This window comes from Canis aureus, chromosome 19 (assembly GCF_053574225.1).
Source record: "Canis aureus isolate CA01 chromosome 19, VMU_Caureus_v.1.0, whole genome shotgun sequence".
NCBI classification, from domain to species: Eukaryota; Metazoa; Chordata; class Mammalia; order Carnivora; family Canidae; genus Canis; species Canis aureus.
In genome coordinates, this window is record NC_135629.1 from 9,064,704 (window position 1) to 9,083,997 (window position 19,294).

Sequence of the window (19,294 nt, forward strand, 5' to 3'; positions counted from 1 at the left end):
GATTCCCAGTTCACACCCAGTCCCCACAGTCCAGATGACTTTGCCAAGTGGAGGTCACTTTCTATAAGCAGTGTCAGCTGACAATACAGCTTACATTCCACTTCTATCACATTTCCACGGAAGAGTGGAATAAAGTTCACCAAGGTCTTTCTCCCTAGAGAAGAAAGGGTCTTGCCATCCCTCCACTCACACTCAGGACTCCCCAACAGTGCAAGCCCACCCTGCCCCCTGATATCCAGAGCACCGCCTCCATCTCTGCATGACCCACCTGACTGCGCAGAAGAGGCCCCTGCGCAGGGCCCCACGTCTCCTCTAGCCGAGGCCCTCAGCCCCGCTCCCCCCCTCTCGGCTTGGCAGGCGAGAAGATGTTCCAGATCGACAGTGGGAGGAACGCGCCCTTGCACTCGCCACCCTCGGAGCACTACACCATCATCTTCAACACCTTCGTCATGATGCAGCTCTTTAACGAGATCAATGCCCGCAAGATCCATGGCGAGCGCAATGTCTTTGATGGCATATTCCGGAACCCTATTTTCTGTACCATCGTGCTGGGCACCTTTGCCATCCAGGTAGCCAGGTCCCCACCCTAACCTGGGCCAGGGTGGGCAGTGGGCCACTAGAGTCCCTTGGCAGTGCCCTGAGAGCCCAGACCCCTGAGTTGGCCCCTGACTCTCTCTGTGTCTCTGTCTTTCTCCCTCTCTGTCTCTTTCTTTCTGTCTCTCTGTCTCTCTCTCTCTCCCTGTTCTCCCCTTTCACCTCCAGATAGTGATCGTGCAGTTTGGGGGGAAGCCATTCAGCTGCTCTCCACTGCAGCTGGACCAGTGGATGTGGTGCATATTCATCGGGTTAGGAGAGCTCGTCTGGGGCCAGGTAAGTTCCAAGTGGGTTGGAGGAGGTGCCCCTCGGCCGAGGAAGAGAAAGAGCACCGGACAGGGAACCGGGGAGTCCCAGGAATGGGTCCTGGATCTGCCATAGATGCAGTGTCTGGCCCTACGCGAGGCCCTCCCCATCTCTGAGCATCTGAGCAGTGGGGGCTGGCTCAGGTCCCAGATACTGGTCCTTTGGGTACCACCACTGTGATTTTTGCCTTATATCCATATACCGTTGATCCTGTGATTTGTTTGATATTTTCTTTCAATCAAATCAGTTTTTTTACTGAAATTCATGCAACTTTATATTATTAACATGATTAGAAAATTAATATCATTTGTCATAAACAGAAGCTAACAAAAAATAATAATGTAATGAGAACAATGTTATTAAACTCTAACTAGATGCCATGGCCTGCCAAGGCTCAGAGCTTGAAGCCAGCTTGTTGTTTAAGAGGATAATTAGTAAGTGGTCTGACACCAAGCAGAGACTCCCTTAGAGAGCTCTGAGGAAATGTAGGAGCAATGAGCTCTGGCTTGTCTCAGCGCTGTTCGATGCTGTGTCCGAGATCCTCCCCGGCTCTGGGGAACCATGGGCTGGATGCTCGGGAGGGGCCCTTCCAGCTGTGACCCAGAACCTTCTCACACCGGCTCCCTTCCCTACTTTTGCCCAAGTCCTCGGCATGTGTGCACATGTGCATGTGTGCATATGCACGTACACACACACACACACACAAACACACACACACCCCTTCTCGGCACTCATTGCTTGCAGCCTGACCAGGATGCAGTTCTTGTGAGAAATACCTGGAGCCAGATCTGGACCAAAGGGGCTTTATTCCCAAGATGCTCCATTGTCCAGGTCATGGGGGCCCCAACTGGCCTGAGACATTATTCTTGCCTTCAAGCTGTTCCAGGCTGGAGTGGGAAGCTGCAGGAGCAGAAATTAATTAGAAGATAAAGAAGAAAATTTAGTTTCACTCAAAAAGTCCTTGTTTAAACTTTGGAGCTTCTTTGGAAAGTTGATAAACTAGATTTGCCTCAGCAACTCTATTCCCCGGGTACCCCCAGAGCCAGGCCATCTTTATCCTCAGGGAGCTCTTGGCATCTGGGAGAGCAGGATCTGAATGCCTGGGGACTATGCCAGTGGGCAATGCTGACACCTCCAGGGGAACCTGTGAGGCTGTGACCAGGTCAGCCCCCATCTAGTCCCTACACGATATGAAAGGGGCCTCTGATCTGTGCCACCTCAGCGTCCCCATAGGGCCTGCCTCTCATGCCTCAGCCCTGTGGACAAGCCCTTTGGAGGATGATTAAGAATAAAAGCAGATCCTCTTCTCATACTGCCTCTGCTTTCTGGGAGGGCAAGCATTCCCAGAGTCCCAGGACAGGCTGTCCCCAGGGTACCCATGCCCTGAGCCCTGAGCCCCTGCTGCCTGCACTTGGGTACCACAGGACCCAGAGATCGGAAGGAATGAGTACAGGGACCTGTGGGCCAGCCATGGGTCAGGCTCATGCACAGCAACTTAGACACACCATCTTGCTTAATCCTCAAACTCGGAGAATTGTCCCCAGCTTTACAGATGGGAAAACCAGAGCTCAGGGAAGTTAAATGACTTACCCACTGTCACATGACCTATAAGGTCTGGAGTATTCAAAGTCACACCTGTCCAACTCCTAAAGGCCAAGATTTTCCACTGTGTCCCCCGACTCTGGATGAGTGTGTGAATTAAAAAGCAAATCAATAAGAAATTATAAAAGATGGAGTTGAGGAACAGGTAAGATGAGTTAAGCAGCATGCTGAGTGTAACTAGGTAAGTGGAGGGGAAGGGAGGGGAGTGGGGTGGCAGGGTGGGAAGGAGGCCACCTGAGGGACAGCCCCCATCACCCTGATGCTGGACCCCCTGCAGGTCATCGCTACCATCCCGACCAGCAGGCTCAAGTTCCTCAAGGAGGCAGGCAGGCTCACGCAGAAGGAGGAGATCCCAGAGGAGGAGCTCAATGAAGACGTGGAGGAGATAGACCATGCTGAGAGGGAGCTGCGGCGAGGCCAGATCCTGTGGTTCCGAGGCCTGAATCGAATCCAGACTCAGGTATAGGAGGCTCCCGGGGCTGGGCCCCACCTAGCCGGGGTGGGTGGGTGACAGAGATGGGCGTGCTCCATGCCACCCACAGGCCCACAGAGATGGGGCTCCAGCCCTGCTCTCACCACCTAACCAGCCTTTGGTATACCCATGCTCCCCGCACACACACCCACATGGCTGCTAAAAAAGCTGTGGCCTTCTCAGGAACCTCCCATCTCACCCCTCAGACCAGCAAGGGGTCAGACTGGGGGTCACACACATCATGGGTTTCCAAGGGGGGGGATGCCTCGAAGTGGGGAGGGGGCCTGAGTGCTGAGGTGAGTGTGGGGCTCCGGTCTAGGTTGCAGGGCGGCCACCAAGAGGGGCAGTGCAGGGCTGGACACTAGACCATGTGAGCCCAGGGCCAGCCCCAGATCCTCCCTGGCCTAGGGTCAGCCTGTGAGGTCCGAGCACGCCTACACACATGTACGTGTCCTCCACAGGGCTTCCATATACTGCCCTCCAGCCTCCGCCGAGGCATCATGGCCACTCTGGGAGGAAAAGTTTGGTTTGCCCCATGCATACACAGACCCAAACATGCACACAAAGGGTACATACATGCCAAGCACATGCGTGGGATGGGTTTCTTCCCCTGGACAGAGACACGTGCCACATCCATGTGGCCCCCACGCACAGGCCGCACGCTCTCACACAGCCCTCTGCCCAGGCTGGAGTTATAGGTCACACTGTACGTTCACAGCCCTGTGGGAGGAGGGGCACAGGGGACCAGGAAACTAAGAGAGGGTGGGGTGGGTCTCATGCCCAGACTGCCGGGAAGAGCCGTCTGGGAAGTTCACGGCTGCCCCCATCACCCTGCCAGGCCTAGCACCCCACTCTAACAAAGAGTAAATCACCTGGGCCGCTTCACACCCCACAGGGCACTCCTGAACATCCTCTCATTGGCCTTCACAGCAGCCCCCCTCCAGCTTTAGGGGTGACCGAGGTTTAGGAGCCAACCCTCTTGGAGAGCTGGGGTGGGGAGCGGGGCAGGTGTCAGAGTCAGAGGCCCCCCCTTCCCTCCCGACACAGCCTGGGTTCTCCTCCACGACAAGGACCCAGCTTGCAGCCCTCTTAGCCAGCCCTCCCCAGGGCTCTGGGGCCCACAGAGGGGCCTGGCGCCGAGCATATGTCTTTCAGAGCCTTTGAGTGTGTCTGGTAGTCTTTGTTTGATTTAAGTCACGTCGTCGTCGTCACCGTGGCTGCGGCTGTGCTCGTGGCGTTGCGCCTGTCAGTCGTGTAGCTGTGTGTCCGTTCTTCTCGCAACTTGTCTCGTTCTCTCCTCCGTTGCAGATTGAAGTAGTCAATACTTTCAAGAGCGGGGCCTCCTTTCAGGGGGCCCTGCGGAGACAGTCCTCCGTCACCAGCCAGAGCCAGGACGTAGCCAATCTCTCTAGCCCTAGTCGCGTGTCGTTGTCCAATGCTCTTTCCTCTCCGACCAGCCTTCCTCCTGCTGCAGCTGGGCGTGAGTGTGAATCCTTACTGCCTCGGGCGCCACCGACGCCAGTGCTGGGCGGGCAGGGGCCGGGGCACCAAGGACATGGGGCGGGGGGCGAGGGGCCACAGCCATCGAGGAGGGTCCCTGTTGGTCAGGAGAGTATAGCCAGTCACGGGGTGGCCATCACTTGGTGGGCCAGGGTTGGCTGGGGTCAGGGTCGGGGTTTTACCACTTGGCCTGGGGGTCGTGAAGGTCTCATGTGGCCAAAAAGGCTTGGGTGAGTCAAAGGATCGGCTTCTGGCCAGGGAGTTCCCAGTGATCGAATGCTCCAGCCCCCCACTGGGTCACAGCGGCTGAAGGGGAGCAGTCAGCCAGCACGGCAAGGAGGAGACCCAATTAGTCTAGGGTTCCACTCCATCAGGAAGAGCCTGGCCCACCAGGGCAAGCTCAGAGTTGGCTGGGAGGGCAGAGTCTTACAGTCAGTTAGGTGAAGGGTTACCAAGGGTTAAGGCCATCAGGGGTCACAGTTAATCACAGTGGGGTCCAGCCAAGAGAGGGGCATTATTGTTCAGAGGTCCCAGGCCACCAAGGAGATCACAGCCTAGAGGCCCCAGCCCCAGTAGTTCAGAGCCCTCTGCCTTCTTCCCTTGTACATCTGATGGCACCAGCTGCCTTACACACACTCCTTTTCCCTGCACGCTGAAGGTCTGACCCCTTCCAGAAAGGCCAGGGCTCTTGACCCATTCAGCTTGACCTCAGGCAGAAAACGGTGAACCATGCTTCACATCTTGGCTGGGCGCCAGCAGGCCCTGAGGGATCTGGTCTAACCCATGGTTTCCTGTCCTTCTTCATCTGGAGGGTAGCCAGGGACTCTGGCCTCCTCCATCTTCTCCCTCCTGCCAAGCTCACCTCCTCATGCCACCATTTCTGACTTAGATCTCTCGTCTCTGGCCTACCTAGATCTTTCTGAACCCCTCCATGCCTCTGGCCCCAGCAGGAATAACCTGCCTCCCTGAACTTGTCTCCAGTCAGCCCCTCCCAAACTATAGGGGAATCCCTAGTTCTGGTCTCAGATTCCCACAATGTGTTTCAGTCCTTCGGCTTTTGATGAGGGATAGGCTCAGGGCTTCACCTCTCCATATCTTATAAAGTGCCCGTACCCCCATCCAAACACAGTACACTCCACACACACATCCCCTACCACTGAGCAGGAGAGGACCTGCATGCCAGGTGGGAACTGGGCCATCTGAGCCCTCGGGCAGGAGACACCAGCCACAGAGAGCCTATTGATGGCATATGCTCATATCCCATAACTGTTCAGTGGATACAGCCCTGCCAGGTAGGCAGGATAACAGGGAGGATGCAGAAAGGGAAGAAAAGCCCTTCTGTGTTCATTCATTAGCACAAAAACCCAGCAATGGGGAGGCCAGACAAGCCAAGGTGAAATGGAGACCTAGTTGAGCAGATGGTGTCCAAGTCACGTCTCCATGCCTGTCATTGCCAGACTTTCTCAAGGCAGGAAACACATTGGTCCCATCCTCCTCCCCCTTACAGCAGAGAGCCTCACCGGCTGACCTACTCCTGCATCCACTTAGCTCTGGCCTTGCTCAGCACCACCACCTGACTTGAAGTGTTCCAGGCTAGGGGTGCCTGGCTAGCTCAGTTGGTAGAGCATACAATTCTTGATCCTGGTTCAAGCATAAGGATCATTTTTAAAAACATGATGGGGGCAGTCCAGTCTGGAGAGCCACTGGGGAAAGAATCCATTTCTTTTGGCTCTTGCCATCCCTCTTGTTGACTCCCACATCCCTCTGGCTGTGTCTGACCTCTTTTGAGGCACGGTGCTCCACACTGGCCACAGCCAGAGCCCACCTGGGATTTCTGGGCACTCATGCAACCTTTGGAAGTCTTCCCATGGCTTAGCCCCACACCTTAGCTCTCAGCCTAGAGAAAGAGCTCGGTCATCTCAAACCTGGGCAATATCATTCTCACCTTTTCTTCTGTCATTTATAAAACCATTCAATAAGACCAGTCGAGTGATAATCAGTTCTCAACACTCCCCCTTCAGAGAGACACCCATTCCCACCCACCCTCCATTCTTTCCAAGGACCTAGAGGGGCTGGTCAGGCATGACTCCTTCATCCAACTCCCTCATCTTGCCTCCTTAAGCATCTTGTATTCCTATCCTCTACCAGAGAATCCAGACTGTAATTTGGGGTGTCTTGTGGGAACTTGACACCAAGTCAAGACAGCCAGGAGTACTAGTTCAAAATGGGATAGCAACCTCTATAGCTTTAACACACACATTTTGATCAATATAGTCAGAGTGTGAACTCTGAATAAATACCCCTAGTTCCTCCTTCACCTGAATTGTTGCTATAATACAATACCTCCTCTGGTCTCCAAGGACTCTGAGGGCCCTCTGGTTACCAGGCAGGGTCCCTTCAGGAGTCAAAGGCTATTTTCTCACAGGGAGGTGATGCCAGTAGTCAGGAGTAAGAGAAGGGGTCCGGCTTGGGTGGCATGAAGAAGTAGGCTGCCTCCTGCCTCCTCTGAGCAGGGTTTTCTTCCTGGGGATTCTCCAGCACAGGAGCGTGGCCATGTGCATGCTGAGTCCAAAATATCTGGAATCCGTATACCCTAGAATGAGTCAAACCACTGTCCCCTAGGTTGTCAGGAGTTGACCACCAAGGCCAGTGGTGGGCAGTGTGTGCTTGAGGCAGACTTCTGACTCATGACCGTGGGGTGAGGAGCCCCCCCAGCCAATCCCACCCCTGGCACCACTGTGAGATGGAGGCCCCAGGCAGACAGATGCATGTGGTGACATGACAGTCAGGTCAGACTTGCATCCAGAATGTTTGGGAGGGAACTCTGGTCCACTCTCTTTGCTTCCTCTTCTAACTGACTCAAGAGTGAGTTTGTTTTTTTCCCCCAGAAACTTAAAGGCATACTCCAAGGCCTTATACTTGAGCCTTACTCAACATTTTCCAAAGTAGGTCCCACATCCTTCACTACGCATATGCCTCACCAAGGAGATAGGAGGGAGGATCTGTCAATATACCCATTGCACTGAGAAAGACACTGAGGCTCAGAGAACTGGGCCGACGTGGCCATGATCACACAAGTAAGTGGCTAGGAGTCTGACTCCAAAGCGCCTCATTATTCCCACCATCCCACGTCACTTTCCAGACAAGCCCATAGCCCTGGAGCCTGCAGAGTTTGAATTTCCATTCCAGAACCAGTGCCCATTCCCACAGCCTCACAAAGCGGAGAGGGGTCAACCCTCTGGAGTCTAGAAGGCCAGGAAAGCTGTTTCTCTGCTTGTATTTGTGCCAGCCTGGCCAGGACTGAGGAGAAGGGCACCTTCCCACTGGTGACCGAGGACAAAATTAGCATTCAGCTCTGTGACCCAAGGCCAAACTGCACTGCAACTCTTGCTCATGCCCCTCAAACTCCAAGCCATTTTTGTATTTAGCAAGTTTATAGCAGGCTCGGTGTTGGTCAGTGAAGGTCCTTCTTCAAACCGACCAGGCCGAGAACATCAGACACCTAACCCAGAACCAGCCACTTTCTGGCCACTACCAGACAGGGGGCATCTCCTACTGCCACTTCTCGCTTCCCTCATCACATCCGTGATTCTGAGGACTGCTAGGGCAAGGAGTTCGCATCTCTTAAGGGGAGAAATGGAGAAGGAAAGAAAACTGTACCTCTCATTAGCGTTTTGGTAACAAACTTAGCATAATCTTGGGTTGGCGAGATGGCTTGCTTCTGGGGTGGGGCCTAGACCTCTCCACTGTCTGAATATTCCATGTGTTTGTTTCCCTAGAGGGCTAGAGAACCCTGGAGACAGAGTTCAGCAAGAGAGAGTGAAATTAAAAGAGGTTGTGAGTCTTTAACCTTGAGCCTGAAATGAATGTGAATCAATCCCAGACTCTTGGCTTCCCTGAAGCCGGGTAAACATTCGAGTATGTCGAACCCGTCCCAGCCCGGGGCCGATGCAATCCCTCGAGCCATCCCACAGGGGCGTGGGTCTCCTGCTCCCTTTGTGCTGATCAAACCAGTGTCTGAAATCCCACAGATCGGATCCTTTTTCCCTCTCCCCTCAACCTGTACCCAAAAGAAGCTTATGTCCCAGAATCTCACTTTAGGATAGGCAGGGATGGGAGGAGGAAGAGCTTTTTTTCTTCCCATATTTTTTTCATTTCAGCCGCGGAGAGAACCGAAGTGGACACTTGAGATGACCATGGCGGGGTGTCCCGAAAAGTCTTGTCCCCACAGTCTTGTCCAGAGCAGTTCATTCTTTCTGTTGTCTCCATGCCAGGGGGAGGGCAAGGGGCCTGCATCTCATTGTGTGTCGTCCCCTCTGCATTTTCAGTCACATGACAGGATCCCGCCACCATCCCTCCTCCTCCACCAGGCGCTCCGGCCAGCACCTTATTGCAATACAGCCTCAGAACACACTGGGCACTAGGCTGGACAGTTACAATGATTATTATTTCCATTTTACAGATAAGAAAACTGAGGCCCACAACACTTTTTTTGCTGTTTTAACTTAATCAAGGGTGTAGTCGCTTGCTCATCAGGAGATCAGAATATTTAATCATCTCTACAGAGCCTTGAATAGGGAATCCAGGGAGAAAGAGGCCTCAGAGCAAACAGCCGTTACGGAGTGCCAGCACTAATACACAGCGTCTGCTGGCTCTTGCTTGGTGCCTGATGCCTCTCATTTAAAGCATGGTTCCAACAAGCAGGATCCCCTGGAGTCCCCAGCCCACAGCACCTAAGAAGGAAAAGAGACAGAGATGCTTTTGAGAAAATAAGGAAAAGTCAGAACGAGTAATGATGGCTGACAACAAAAGAGAGAAATTTTTTTTAAAACATCAAAACTCAGGGGTCTTACAGAAGACCAAAAGAATTACTGACCAACTTAAATTCTTTGTGCACACTAAATCAAAAGGCAGAGGAGCATCTTGGGTGCTTTAGAAACACTTCCCTCTGAAATAGTAAGATAAACCCTTAGCTACGACACCTAAAACCATCAGACACAGTCACCTAGAAGATTCACTCCCATGGACAGGGCTTTCCCCACCCGTTTCCCACCAACCCAACACCCCTGGGCTTAGCTGAGAGTTCCACAAATCCTCAGACCACAAGAGCCCTGCTGATCCTCTGCCCCCCCCTCCCCGTTCCCGCACCCTTGCAGCCCTGTGGTATGGAGGCAGCCCCTGCTCTGCAGGGAGAGCCAGGCAAGGCACCCTCGGCTCCACGGACAACTTGGCAAGGCTCTGCTCCTTGGAGGCGCTGATTCCGCCTCGTATTCCTCTGCCACTGCCTCCACTCTGAGTTGGATCTGGGAAGACAGGAGTGAAAACCTTTGCCCCCAAGTCCCATCTTCCCCTTGAGATGATAGGCACGGCTTCCCCCTCCCAGGAGTCTGGAGAAGGGACCCCTCTCTTCAACACGGGGGTCCTAATCCTCTGTATCCATGGGGCAGGACAGAGGACAGCCAGGGAGGCAGCGTGTCCCGCCCGTGGTCAAGGCACCAAAAGTGGCAGAGCCAGGACTCAGACTCAGGTCTTCCTCACTCCAAATCCAGTGCTCCTTCCACTAGCCTCCAACCTCCTTTCACACTTCTGAGAACCACCACGGGTTCCGACTAAGACACAGAAAATGAAAGAGTGTGCTGTTTTGTGGCTCGGCTCCACACCCCTAGAATCCCACCCAGGGCTGGGTTTGGCCATCTGATTCTGGCCTCCCTTTTGGAGGTTTTGTGTTTTCAAAGCACAAATAAAGAAAGAAAATGCCCCAGGAAATAAGGGACCCCAAAGTCAATCACCTCCAATGACTGGCCAGGGCTTTGAGTCTATACTCGAGTGTTTACCTCCCAAATGCATGAAGGAAAGAAACGTTGGGTACAAAGACCTCCGTTCACATTGTCCAGGCTTCCAAGTGTAGCCGTGTGTCTGTCTGTGTGTGCTGTGTGGTTCCCAACCCCTCACCGTGGCATGCTCCCGCCCCTGAATGTCATCAGTCTGCCGGCTCCTTCGTGCTTTCTGGCTGCCTCTGCTCTGCACCCCAGAAAGCCCTGAGTTGGCTTTGGTTTGCTTTGCTGCTTCGGTTTGATGTTCTTGTCCTCTGGCCCTCGTGTGTCTTCTCCTGTCCCAGCTCATCCGACTGTCTCTCCTTTCTGTTCCTTCTCTGTTTCGTGACATGTTATCTGTTCCATGTTGTATGGTTTCTTAACTGCGTGTGGTTTTCTTAAGATTACTTTTCTAAAACTAGCCTCTCCTCCTTCCTCCTTTATTCCCATCTGGCCCGCTCCCCTTCTGCATGGTTGGACTTCTGCTTTAAAGTTAACAAGGCTCAGTCTCTCACTAGGTCTGGGTGCCCGCCGGAGTGGACTATGCTTCCTCTAACCACTGGTTCCCACCATCTGTGATGGGGCTTGATTCCTCCTGTCCGAATGATACTGTAGTTCTGACCAAAACCAAAGCAGTTTTTAAAACCTCATGGACGCATATAACCTGAGCCCCCTCTTCCATTCTTCCCCCTCCTTCCCCTGCTCATAACACCCAGCGACTGTGGATTCCAGCCGCCCGCTGTGCCTACCCCCTTCCCCCAGCCCCTCCTCCGAGCACGCCCCCAAGCTTGGCTGCCGGCCCCCCCCCCAAGGCAGTGCTTCTCACCCCTGTGCTTCCCTTGCAGATTCGCGTCGTGAAGGCGTTCCGTAGCTCTCTCTATGAAGGTCTAGAAAAGCCTGAGTCTCGAACCTCCATCCATAATTTCATGGCTCACCCTGAATTCCGGATCGAAGATTCCCAGCCCCACATCCCCCTCATTGACGACACCGACCTGGAAGAAGATGCCGCGCTCAAGCAGAATTCGAGCCCGCCGTCATCGCTCAACAAGAACAACAGCGCCATCGACAGCGGGATCAACCTGACAACCGACACAAGCAAATCAGCTACCTCTTCAAGTCCAGGGAGTCCCATCCACAGCCTGGAGACGTCGCTTTAGCTGAGGACCCCCGCCGCCACCCACCCCCGGGCCCCACCCATCCAGGCACCCAGCTCACCCAAGCAGCAACGAGCAACAACAGGAAACCAAATACTGGCGAGAAAACCAACATTCCCCACCCCCCCCAAGAGACCCTTTTTCTGGCTGCGATGCTGTTTGAACTCTTTTTCACTTTGAGGCAAGGGGGGCGGGGTCTCCCCGGGGTGTCCCCGGGAGTGAGCGATCTTCCCAGGACAAGCCCTCCCAGGCTCCCGCCCAAACATGGACCAGCCATGCACCCGCCAGGCCACCACGTCCCCTGCATGAATGTACTGTACACTTCCAGTCCTCCCCTTGTTTGGTGTGGGGGGGGTCGGGGAGGGTTTTTTGTTTGTTTTCTTAGGCGGGAACTGCAAACAGACTCTTTTCTGAGACTATTTATCCAATCCACTGGTCTGTGAGTTTTTGAAAATGCTTGCGCAGCATGGTCTCAGTTGTATAGGTTAATTTAACAACTTTTTGAAACTGCAGAGCTTCACTCACCTAGTAAATTTGCACCAACGGAACCGAAGAACTTCATAGACACTCACAAGGTTATATCCATTTCTTTGTATCTATATCAACGTATACTTTTCCAAGACTGTATACGTCCATATAGATAGGTATATATATATATATATATACACACACACACGGATATATAAAGTTTTTTTTCTTTTTTTTTTTTTTTTTTTTGCCGGCATGTTGCCTTGTTTCCGCTTAAATTGCTCTATTTTAACTTATTTATGTCCTAAAACAAGAATGTAATTTGTTTACAAACCTGTAGATAACGTCTTTGGCTATTTGTACGGTTTAAGAACACTGGTGGCTGAGATGCTATAAAAACAGCTCAGCCCAACAGACACTTCCCCGGATTGCATCCTTGATGTTTTACAATAGCCATGCTCTGATTTTTGCCTGCTGTTTCCGTTCAATTATGTCACTACCACAGGAGGCCCAGACAGAAGCCAAACACTACCGAGTATCCATCCGGAAGGGGGTTAACACCGTGCTCCGTAGACAAGGGAGAGGAGGAGAGAAGGCTTCTTAGGTTCGTAGCGCTACTGGCCGGCCCAGCCTGAGGATCCGGGCGTCCGCCAAGCTTTGGTTGAAGACTTTTCTCTCGATGAAACTCGCTTGAGTTTACCAAGAGCATTTCAAAAAAAAGAGGTTCTCTTTGGCACTGTCTGTACAGAGGTTGAGGTAGTGTTGCAATATTATAAATGCTACTGTGTTGATTTTCTTTTTCTTTTTTTTTAAGTAATTTAGAGGTTTATTTACTTATAAATTGCAGCGTATGAGCTGTTGGCATACTGGATGAGGATCATTATGGCTTGCTGCTTTTATTTTTATTTTTGAAGAAGAATAGCCTTTTTCTCTGCACTATTTAGATCCGAACGAACCTTATGATGTGTATATTGAGATGTATTCAGTGTGATTTTTAAACCAAATTGTCTTCCTGTAGTCGCAATATATACTGTAGCCTTTCGACAGCAAGTCTTGCTTTCCCAGACAGAAAGCCATTCTGAAACCCTACAGTATCACAGGTGAGAAAAGGTGGTTAATTTCCCCCCAAGACAATAACAGCACTAGTAATCCCACTTAATGAGAGCTTATTTAATTGTACGTCAGCCTCTTAACTGCTAAGCACTTTGTGGGTATCAGCTTTTTTCATAAAAGAACTTTTGTATTTAATACAAAGTTTGCTTTGAGACTTTTCAGCATACAATCTTTTTCCATAAACTTGTACAGTGCAAAAGACATTTTGAATACCATGATCGATGACGTCCCATGCTTCAAGGAAAACCAAACACTTTCCACCTCGCTTGCGAAATGCGCTCCTCAGACTGACCCTTCCCATGGTTGCTCTGTGTCAGCTCGGCCCTTCCCCTCTCCAGGCCCAGAGAATTCTCCCACAAACAAGATGAGAGCCACTTGGGAAAAGAGCCATAGTCCGCTGGGAGGGCCTACGTCTGGGTGGCTGTGAAGGAACCTGAGGGTTTGGGATCCCAAGTCTGCCCATCCCACTTGGCAAACCTTCCTGGAAGGAGGACCTTCTGCGCGTGAGAGCATCCCTTGAATGTCGCGAAGGAGTATCTCTGAATGTACCCAGCAAAGGAAACTGCAACCCCAACAGGGTGACCAGCCCTCAGATATGCTTATTGGATTCCAATACAAACACCACCAAAAGCCAGCCCGCTGTTCTCCTGCCAGGAAAGGAAAGACCCACTCATGGAAAACATGGAGCAGCCTTGGAACATGGTGGTTTTTTGTTTTTGTTTTTTTGTAGTTTCCTTTCTCAAGGTTTCCCATATCCCCACCTTCTCTGTTCCAATCTTGTGTCCATGACCTCATTCCACAACACCAGGAGAGCTGCGTGTGCGCACCACGCTCCCTGTTCATTAGGAGCCAGGACACAGGGAAAACAGGAGGCTTTCTCTGAGCAGAGCTTAGCTTGGGGAACAGGGAGTGGTGGTAGAGTGACCGGGAACACCCGACCTTAGTGTTGGTCTTTTCTTGTCAGGAATGATGGATGCTCACACACACACACACACACAGACACACACACACATACACGCACGTGCGCGCGCACACACACACACAGACACACACACAGGAAATGATTGGTTTGTCAAACCTCACCGTAGTACATAAAGCTTGCACTCTGCGTCCTATATCTAGCAGCATGGGGTACGTTTGGCAGTTGACCCCATTAGGGGGTAAATAATTTATGACCATTCATCTGTTTTTATGAATTTTTTTATCTAGACAATAATTGTAAATAAAGAACTCACCGTCTCTGTTCATTTAATACTATGCAATGGTTATGCTTTCAATTGCTGACTCTTCTTATTCCCGCAGTGTGGTTCTGAAATGTCTGTGGTTTAAAAAAAAAAAAAAAAAAAAAGGCAAAAAAACAACATCAACCAGAACACAGCAAATATATACTCTGTAATTTTTTTTTTTCCGGTTTGGGACTGCACCATCCACTTAGCTTCTTTTCTGTCCTCTGGACAAGGGCTTCAGAAGATAGCAGATTCATTCTGAGGTCTAAGCTCAACCACTTGTCTCCCCTCAACAGATGAGAGAAGAGCAGGGGGCACATTCAGTGACCCCCGGGGATGAAGAATCACCCACCTGTGGAGGCGGGCAGGGAGGAACGTTTCCTCCCTGTGTCTCAGGCAGTGCTTCCCCTAACTCTGAAGCAGCCCCCATTGCTCCCACCAGTCCCTTGCCCCCTTGTCCCAACCAGAGCACAGGGTTGACAAGAGGGAGGGTGCCCTGCTTTTGAGACCAGACCAATGACAATGACAGTAGTGGGCCAAGGACTCTGGACCCATCTCAGCCTGGGTAGCCTACTTATTGAATAGCTGCTCTCTTCCCAACCATGTTGAAATGCCACTTGTACCACATATTGATAGCTTATATAGATTTGGGTCTATTTCTGGAATTTCTCTTCTGTTCCCTTCTCTGGGTGTCTCATCTGGCACCAGCCATACAGTTCTAATTACTGTCATTTTATATAATGTTTTATCATGTGGAGGGATAAGTACCCTTCCCTCTTTTTTTTTTTAAACGAAATTTCCTGGTTATTGTCTCACAGCTATTCTTTTAAGGAAACTTCACAATGTTGCCAAGTCTTCCACCACAACCCCCCTGTCCTTCCCCCACCCCAAATCCTGGGCCCTGTCATTTTACTGGCAAAGGGCTTCCTGCCATTGTAAGCACTGTTCATTCAGGGTCACTAAATAGTGTTCCATAAGGAGAAACAAAAAGAGCATTCTAAATCCTGGGGGAATGTTCCTCCCATGATCTCCCCTGTACCCTAAGCAAGGCTGTCATCAGGAAAGGCCACCAAGCCCTACCCCCAGTCTCAGTTTAGAACTCAGTCACCCACCTTGGTTGTTCTGTGGTGGACCTTCCATCTGCCCCAGAAGAGGAAGAGAGGGATCTCTCTCTCTCCCAGACCTGGAGCTACCAGAATGCATGGCCCAGTTGTCTATAGTTCTAATTTTCTTCAGGAAGAAATATTTATTTCTGTCTCCCTCTCCTGAACGAACTTTTTTATTTTTGTTGGGGGAGGGGGAGTCACTTCTTGTTCTTTATTCAGAGTTTATTCAGTGGTTGTGTAATAGGTCCTTTGGGATGCAGGAATTTCTTTCTCAGACCTTCAAACCACCCTGACTCCCCCTGCCCATCCCTGCTCTACTTAAGGGAGGCTGTCAGCTGGGTGCGCTGCAACATGCCTCCCACCCTAAACTCTCTCCATAGTATCTGAGATCCCATGAGAAGATGGGAGGAGTGCATTTCTTGAAGGCTTTGGGTCTTCCAGAGCCAAGCCCTATCAAACAACAGCAGAAAATCCCCAGGTCTTTTACAGGTTACAAAGCAAGCTGTCCAGATTGTGATGCAGAGATCCTACTCACCCTAGTAAAAGGAAGGGGATCCCAGGCCCTGGACATCACCTATCACCCCCTCCACCAAAAACAAGACCTTTGAGGCTGCTCTGGGACCTCCTCAGCCCCCTAAGTCTGTTTTGTAATGCCTGTGGTGCTCTCCCTCGGACCTTTCCTCTTGGGGGTCGCCACACTCTGCTAACTCTTGTGTGCACATATTTTATAACAGAGTAGCGAGGAAATGGTGCCGCTCCAGCTTCCACAAGCTGCCCGGGCTCTGGGGGGCTCCGGGACAATCGGGGCTGGGAAGTGACTGTGCTCTTATTGTACACTCTTTATTTCTCTGTATCTCTGGCTTGTGCTCTTTGTAATTAATGGGATTTGTCTGCCTTTTCAACACTATCCTGAGCAATAACAATAAATGCACACGTGGAAACGCAGACACGGTACACATCACAAGGCCTTTTTCCGAAGGACAGCTGGGTCCCCGCCCTCTGTGGACTTGAACTCGGGAAAATGGAGTCCCTGGGAGGGAAAGGCACTTTGCCCAAGGGTGCACAGCTCAGTGGGTGGTCTCTCTCCTTCCACTGCGTCACACCTTTCAAACTTCCACCATTTAAGGGAGTAAGTTTAACCTGTCATGAGTCATTAACCTTCCATGAGGAACAGTGGACAGCCCCAGAGAGCAAGACTTTGGGGGAAGAGGCCTTAGGAGGAGAAGAAGGAGGAGGAAGAGATTTGGGACAGAGGGTCTGGGAGGAAGGGGGCGCATACTGGGGAAAGCTAAGAATGGCCTGATGTGGGGGGTCTAGGATCAACTGGAGGGAGCTGAAGGAAGATGGGGACAAAAGATGTAGGTGGCATCCCTTACTAGGGAGGCGGGAGGCAGAATCTGAACTTTGCAAACCTCTGCTGAGCATCAGCAGAAAACAAGAATGTGCCCAAACCAAGAGATGATCTCAGTGTTGGTTCAAAGGTTGAGGGTTGCACATGTGCACCTTTCCCCATGGACACATACACACACACATACACACACTAAAGACTAGGCCTTGTCAGGGAGAACTGATCTTCAGATCAAGCACCATATAGGCCCATCTAACTTCCAAACAGTTTCACATCCCAGGATCCATTTACTCCCAACATATACCTTCAGTGTAGTATTATAATTTCCACTTAACAGACAAGGAGACAGCAGCTCAGAGAGATGAAGGGTACACCCACCTAGAAAGAAACAAGTCATGATCCTAGCCAGAAATGATGCCAGAATTAGCATGTGAAACCTCTATATTACAGTGCCTTTCAGTCTCACCAGCAAATACCTTAATGAATAAGATACAATTGCATTGCTTGTCCCAAATCCTCAATCTTTCCAACTTCGACGCCCATCCCAGGGAGTTCCTTTAATACCAACTATGACCCATGCAGTATATTCGTATTATATTAAAAATGTGACTGTCCCCATTTTCCACTCGAGCAAAGCAAGGCTCAGAGAGAACTGATGCACCCAGAGAATCGGTGGTGCAGCTACAGATCCAAGGCCAGGGCTTGTCCCTTGAAGAACAGGAGACCCAAAAGCCCCACCTCCGCTGCCCCCTGCTCCACTTTTAAGTGCTGTCCCCAACACCCCTGCAATATTTCTCCATCAGAGGGAAATAATCTTGAAAGCTGAGGTGAGGGTGAGAGGGTGGGCTGCTGTCTGGAGGCCCAGCTCTTAACTCGGAGACCCCACATCCTTGGCCCCCTCTCCAAAGCTCCTTGGTGGTCTAGGCCTATCACAGTCTCTTGAGCCTTAACGTCTTCCTTCCAGCAGTGACCACCTCTAGCTAGGGATCTTCCACCCAGTGTCAAGAGAGAAACTGAGGGCTGGTGACTTACTCAAAGCGAGCCTGAGCTCCACCCTAGGCCCCTGGACTCCTTAACACCAGGAAGGGTCCAGGTCTGCCCCACCAGGTGTGGCCGAGGGGAGCTCCCAGGCTCCATCAGCTTCACGACATTCTCATCGTGCTAGTGGGAAGCCCGGGACCTAAGGGCTGGGGACACGAGGGTTTAGCTCCTGGGCTCTAGCTGCAGAAACCCAGCTGAGATCCCACCCTGCCTGGGGTTTCTACTTCACAGGATCCCAAGACTGTGCAGAAGGGGCAGTTTGGAGGCATTGGGTCCCGCGGTTTGGAGAGGGCACGGTGAAAGGGCTCAGCCGCCGGTAGCTGGCATTTCCTGGCCGTCTCTGCCCCTGGCCCCAGCTTTGGGTCCTGAGGTCCCAACAACAAGGAAGCACCAGGACCAGTCTACCCACTACCCAAAAAATTACTCCTCCTACAGTGTTCCTCTTAAGGCCGGTGGCACCCAGCTCTGCAGGGAGGCGGGTGAAGCTGCAGTTACGAGGCCTTCCTCTCGTGCATAGATCTCAGCAAAAGGGGGGGCCTGCTGGGAAGAGAAGATGGGCTCGAGCTCCCGACTCCAAGAGCCCCGGGATCAGAATCAGAGACCAAAGCCCCTCCCCCTTTGGTCTCCCGCGATCCGCACGCAGAAGGGGCGGGGCCTCGGGAGGGCGGGGCGCCGCCCCGGAACGTTTGTGCGAGCCGAAGCGCGTTGCTACCCGGAGGCTCCAGCGCCACGGCCCGCCGGCCCGCCCGGCGCCGGAAGTGAGCTGTTCGGGGGCGCCGCCGGGAGCTGCCACGTCCGAGGCCGGGAGCTGCCGCCGTCGCAGCCATGGTGAGTGTGGGGGCAGAGCACGGGGCCCTCTCCCGGGTTCCCTGACCGTGCCAAGGGTAGAGCCGCGGCCTCGGCCGGTCAGCTCCCCCTCCGCCGCTTCGGGGCCTGCGGGGTTCTGGCCTCGCGTCTCGGAACCCTTCGGAGGGGGAGGCCGGAGGAGGCCGCGGCAGCTCCGGGAACTCCGCCGGCCGAGCCGCCCCCGCGCCTCTCGCTCCTTCTTTTCTTTCTCTTCCCCCCGACAACTGAAAACAAACCCCAGAACACCGGGGGAGCTTCCGTATCCTAAACCTTAGGAAGTTCCCAGCGTTGCTCGGGGTCTGCGGCCCGCTAACGGCCCCGCAGAATAGGTGCTGCCCCGAGATGGACGCGCCGCCCGCGAAGCTTGAGGTTCCGAGAGGCGAACCTCTTCCGCAGCCGCCTAAGTGACCGAGCCGGGACGCGAACCCCGTGACCACCCTTGTGCCGCCTCCCACCTGCCCCAGCAGAGGTGTATGTGGACGTGAATGTAGGGCCCCGAAGTGTGACGGGCAGTTCAAGAACCTCATGTAAGGACGAGCTAAATTACTCTCTGGAGGTAGACTCGGGTTTTTACATCTCTAGGATCCGATGTACAGTCATGCCTCGTTGACTCATTGAGTGAATGGATGATAACTGATAAATAAAAGCGCGTCCCTGGAGCCTGCATGGGCAGGGGGTGGGGGGTGCCGGGCTCAGGTAACCCGT

General features: G+C 52.4%; 2 protein-coding genes and 1 long non-coding RNA gene across 20 annotated transcripts in view; 2 read left to right on the plus strand and 1 right to left on the minus strand.

The window, feature by feature from the left end:
• ATP2B2 (ATPase plasma membrane Ca2+ transporting 2) overlaps positions 1 to 14,274 on the plus strand; it is a 371,101-nt gene extending 356,827 nt beyond the window's left edge. For 7 of the 11 annotated variants that reach the window (XM_077857841.1, XM_077857839.1, XM_077857843.1 and 4 more), the window contains 4 exons: positions 358 to 569; positions 763 to 870; positions 2,780 to 2,962; positions 11,133 to 14,274. In XM_077857841.1, the coding sequence (XP_077713967.1) occupies positions 358 to 569; positions 763 to 870; positions 2,780 to 2,962; positions 11,133 to 11,444 (815 nt within the window). In that variant the 3' untranslated portion in view covers positions 11,445 to 14,274. Of the gene's footprint in view, positions 1 to 357; positions 570 to 762; positions 871 to 2,779; positions 2,963 to 4,282; positions 4,455 to 8,253; positions 8,309 to 11,132 lie in introns of all 11 variants that reach the window. The other 4 variants (XM_077857845.1, XM_077857848.1, XM_077857849.1 and 1 more) reach the window with 2 other exon arrangements.
• LOC144289601 (uncharacterized) lies at positions 9,004 to 18,365 on the minus strand. Of its 7 annotated transcripts, XR_013357437.1 has the most exons (8): positions 18,177 to 18,364; positions 17,007 to 17,080; positions 14,258 to 14,340; positions 11,280 to 11,366; positions 11,114 to 11,174; positions 10,803 to 10,904; positions 9,623 to 9,777; positions 9,004 to 9,207 (listed from the first exon to the last, which is right to left on the minus strand). It is a non-coding gene; the product is annotated as an uncharacterized LOC144289601 (long non-coding RNA). The 7 variants fall into 7 exon arrangements; XR_013357435.1 differs by having other exon boundaries at positions 11,114 to 11,366; positions 18,177 to 18,365; XR_013357436.1 differs by lacking the exon at positions 10,803 to 10,904 and having other exon boundaries at positions 18,177 to 18,360.
• Positions 18,366 to 18,455: 90 nt separating this feature from the next.
• Positions 18,456 to 19,294, plus strand: part of SEC13 (SEC13 homolog, nuclear pore and COPII component) — a 33,824-nt gene continuing 32,985 nt past the window's right edge. The window contains exon 1 of one of the 2 annotated variants that reach the window (XM_077857884.1): positions 18,456 to 18,571. In XM_077857884.1, coding sequence (XP_077714010.1) covers positions 18,569 to 18,571 — 3 coding nt within the window. In that variant the 5' untranslated portion in view covers positions 18,456 to 18,568. Of the gene's footprint in view, positions 18,572 to 18,685; positions 19,117 to 19,294 lie in introns of those variants that run through there. The other variant, XM_077857885.1, reaches the window with a different exon arrangement.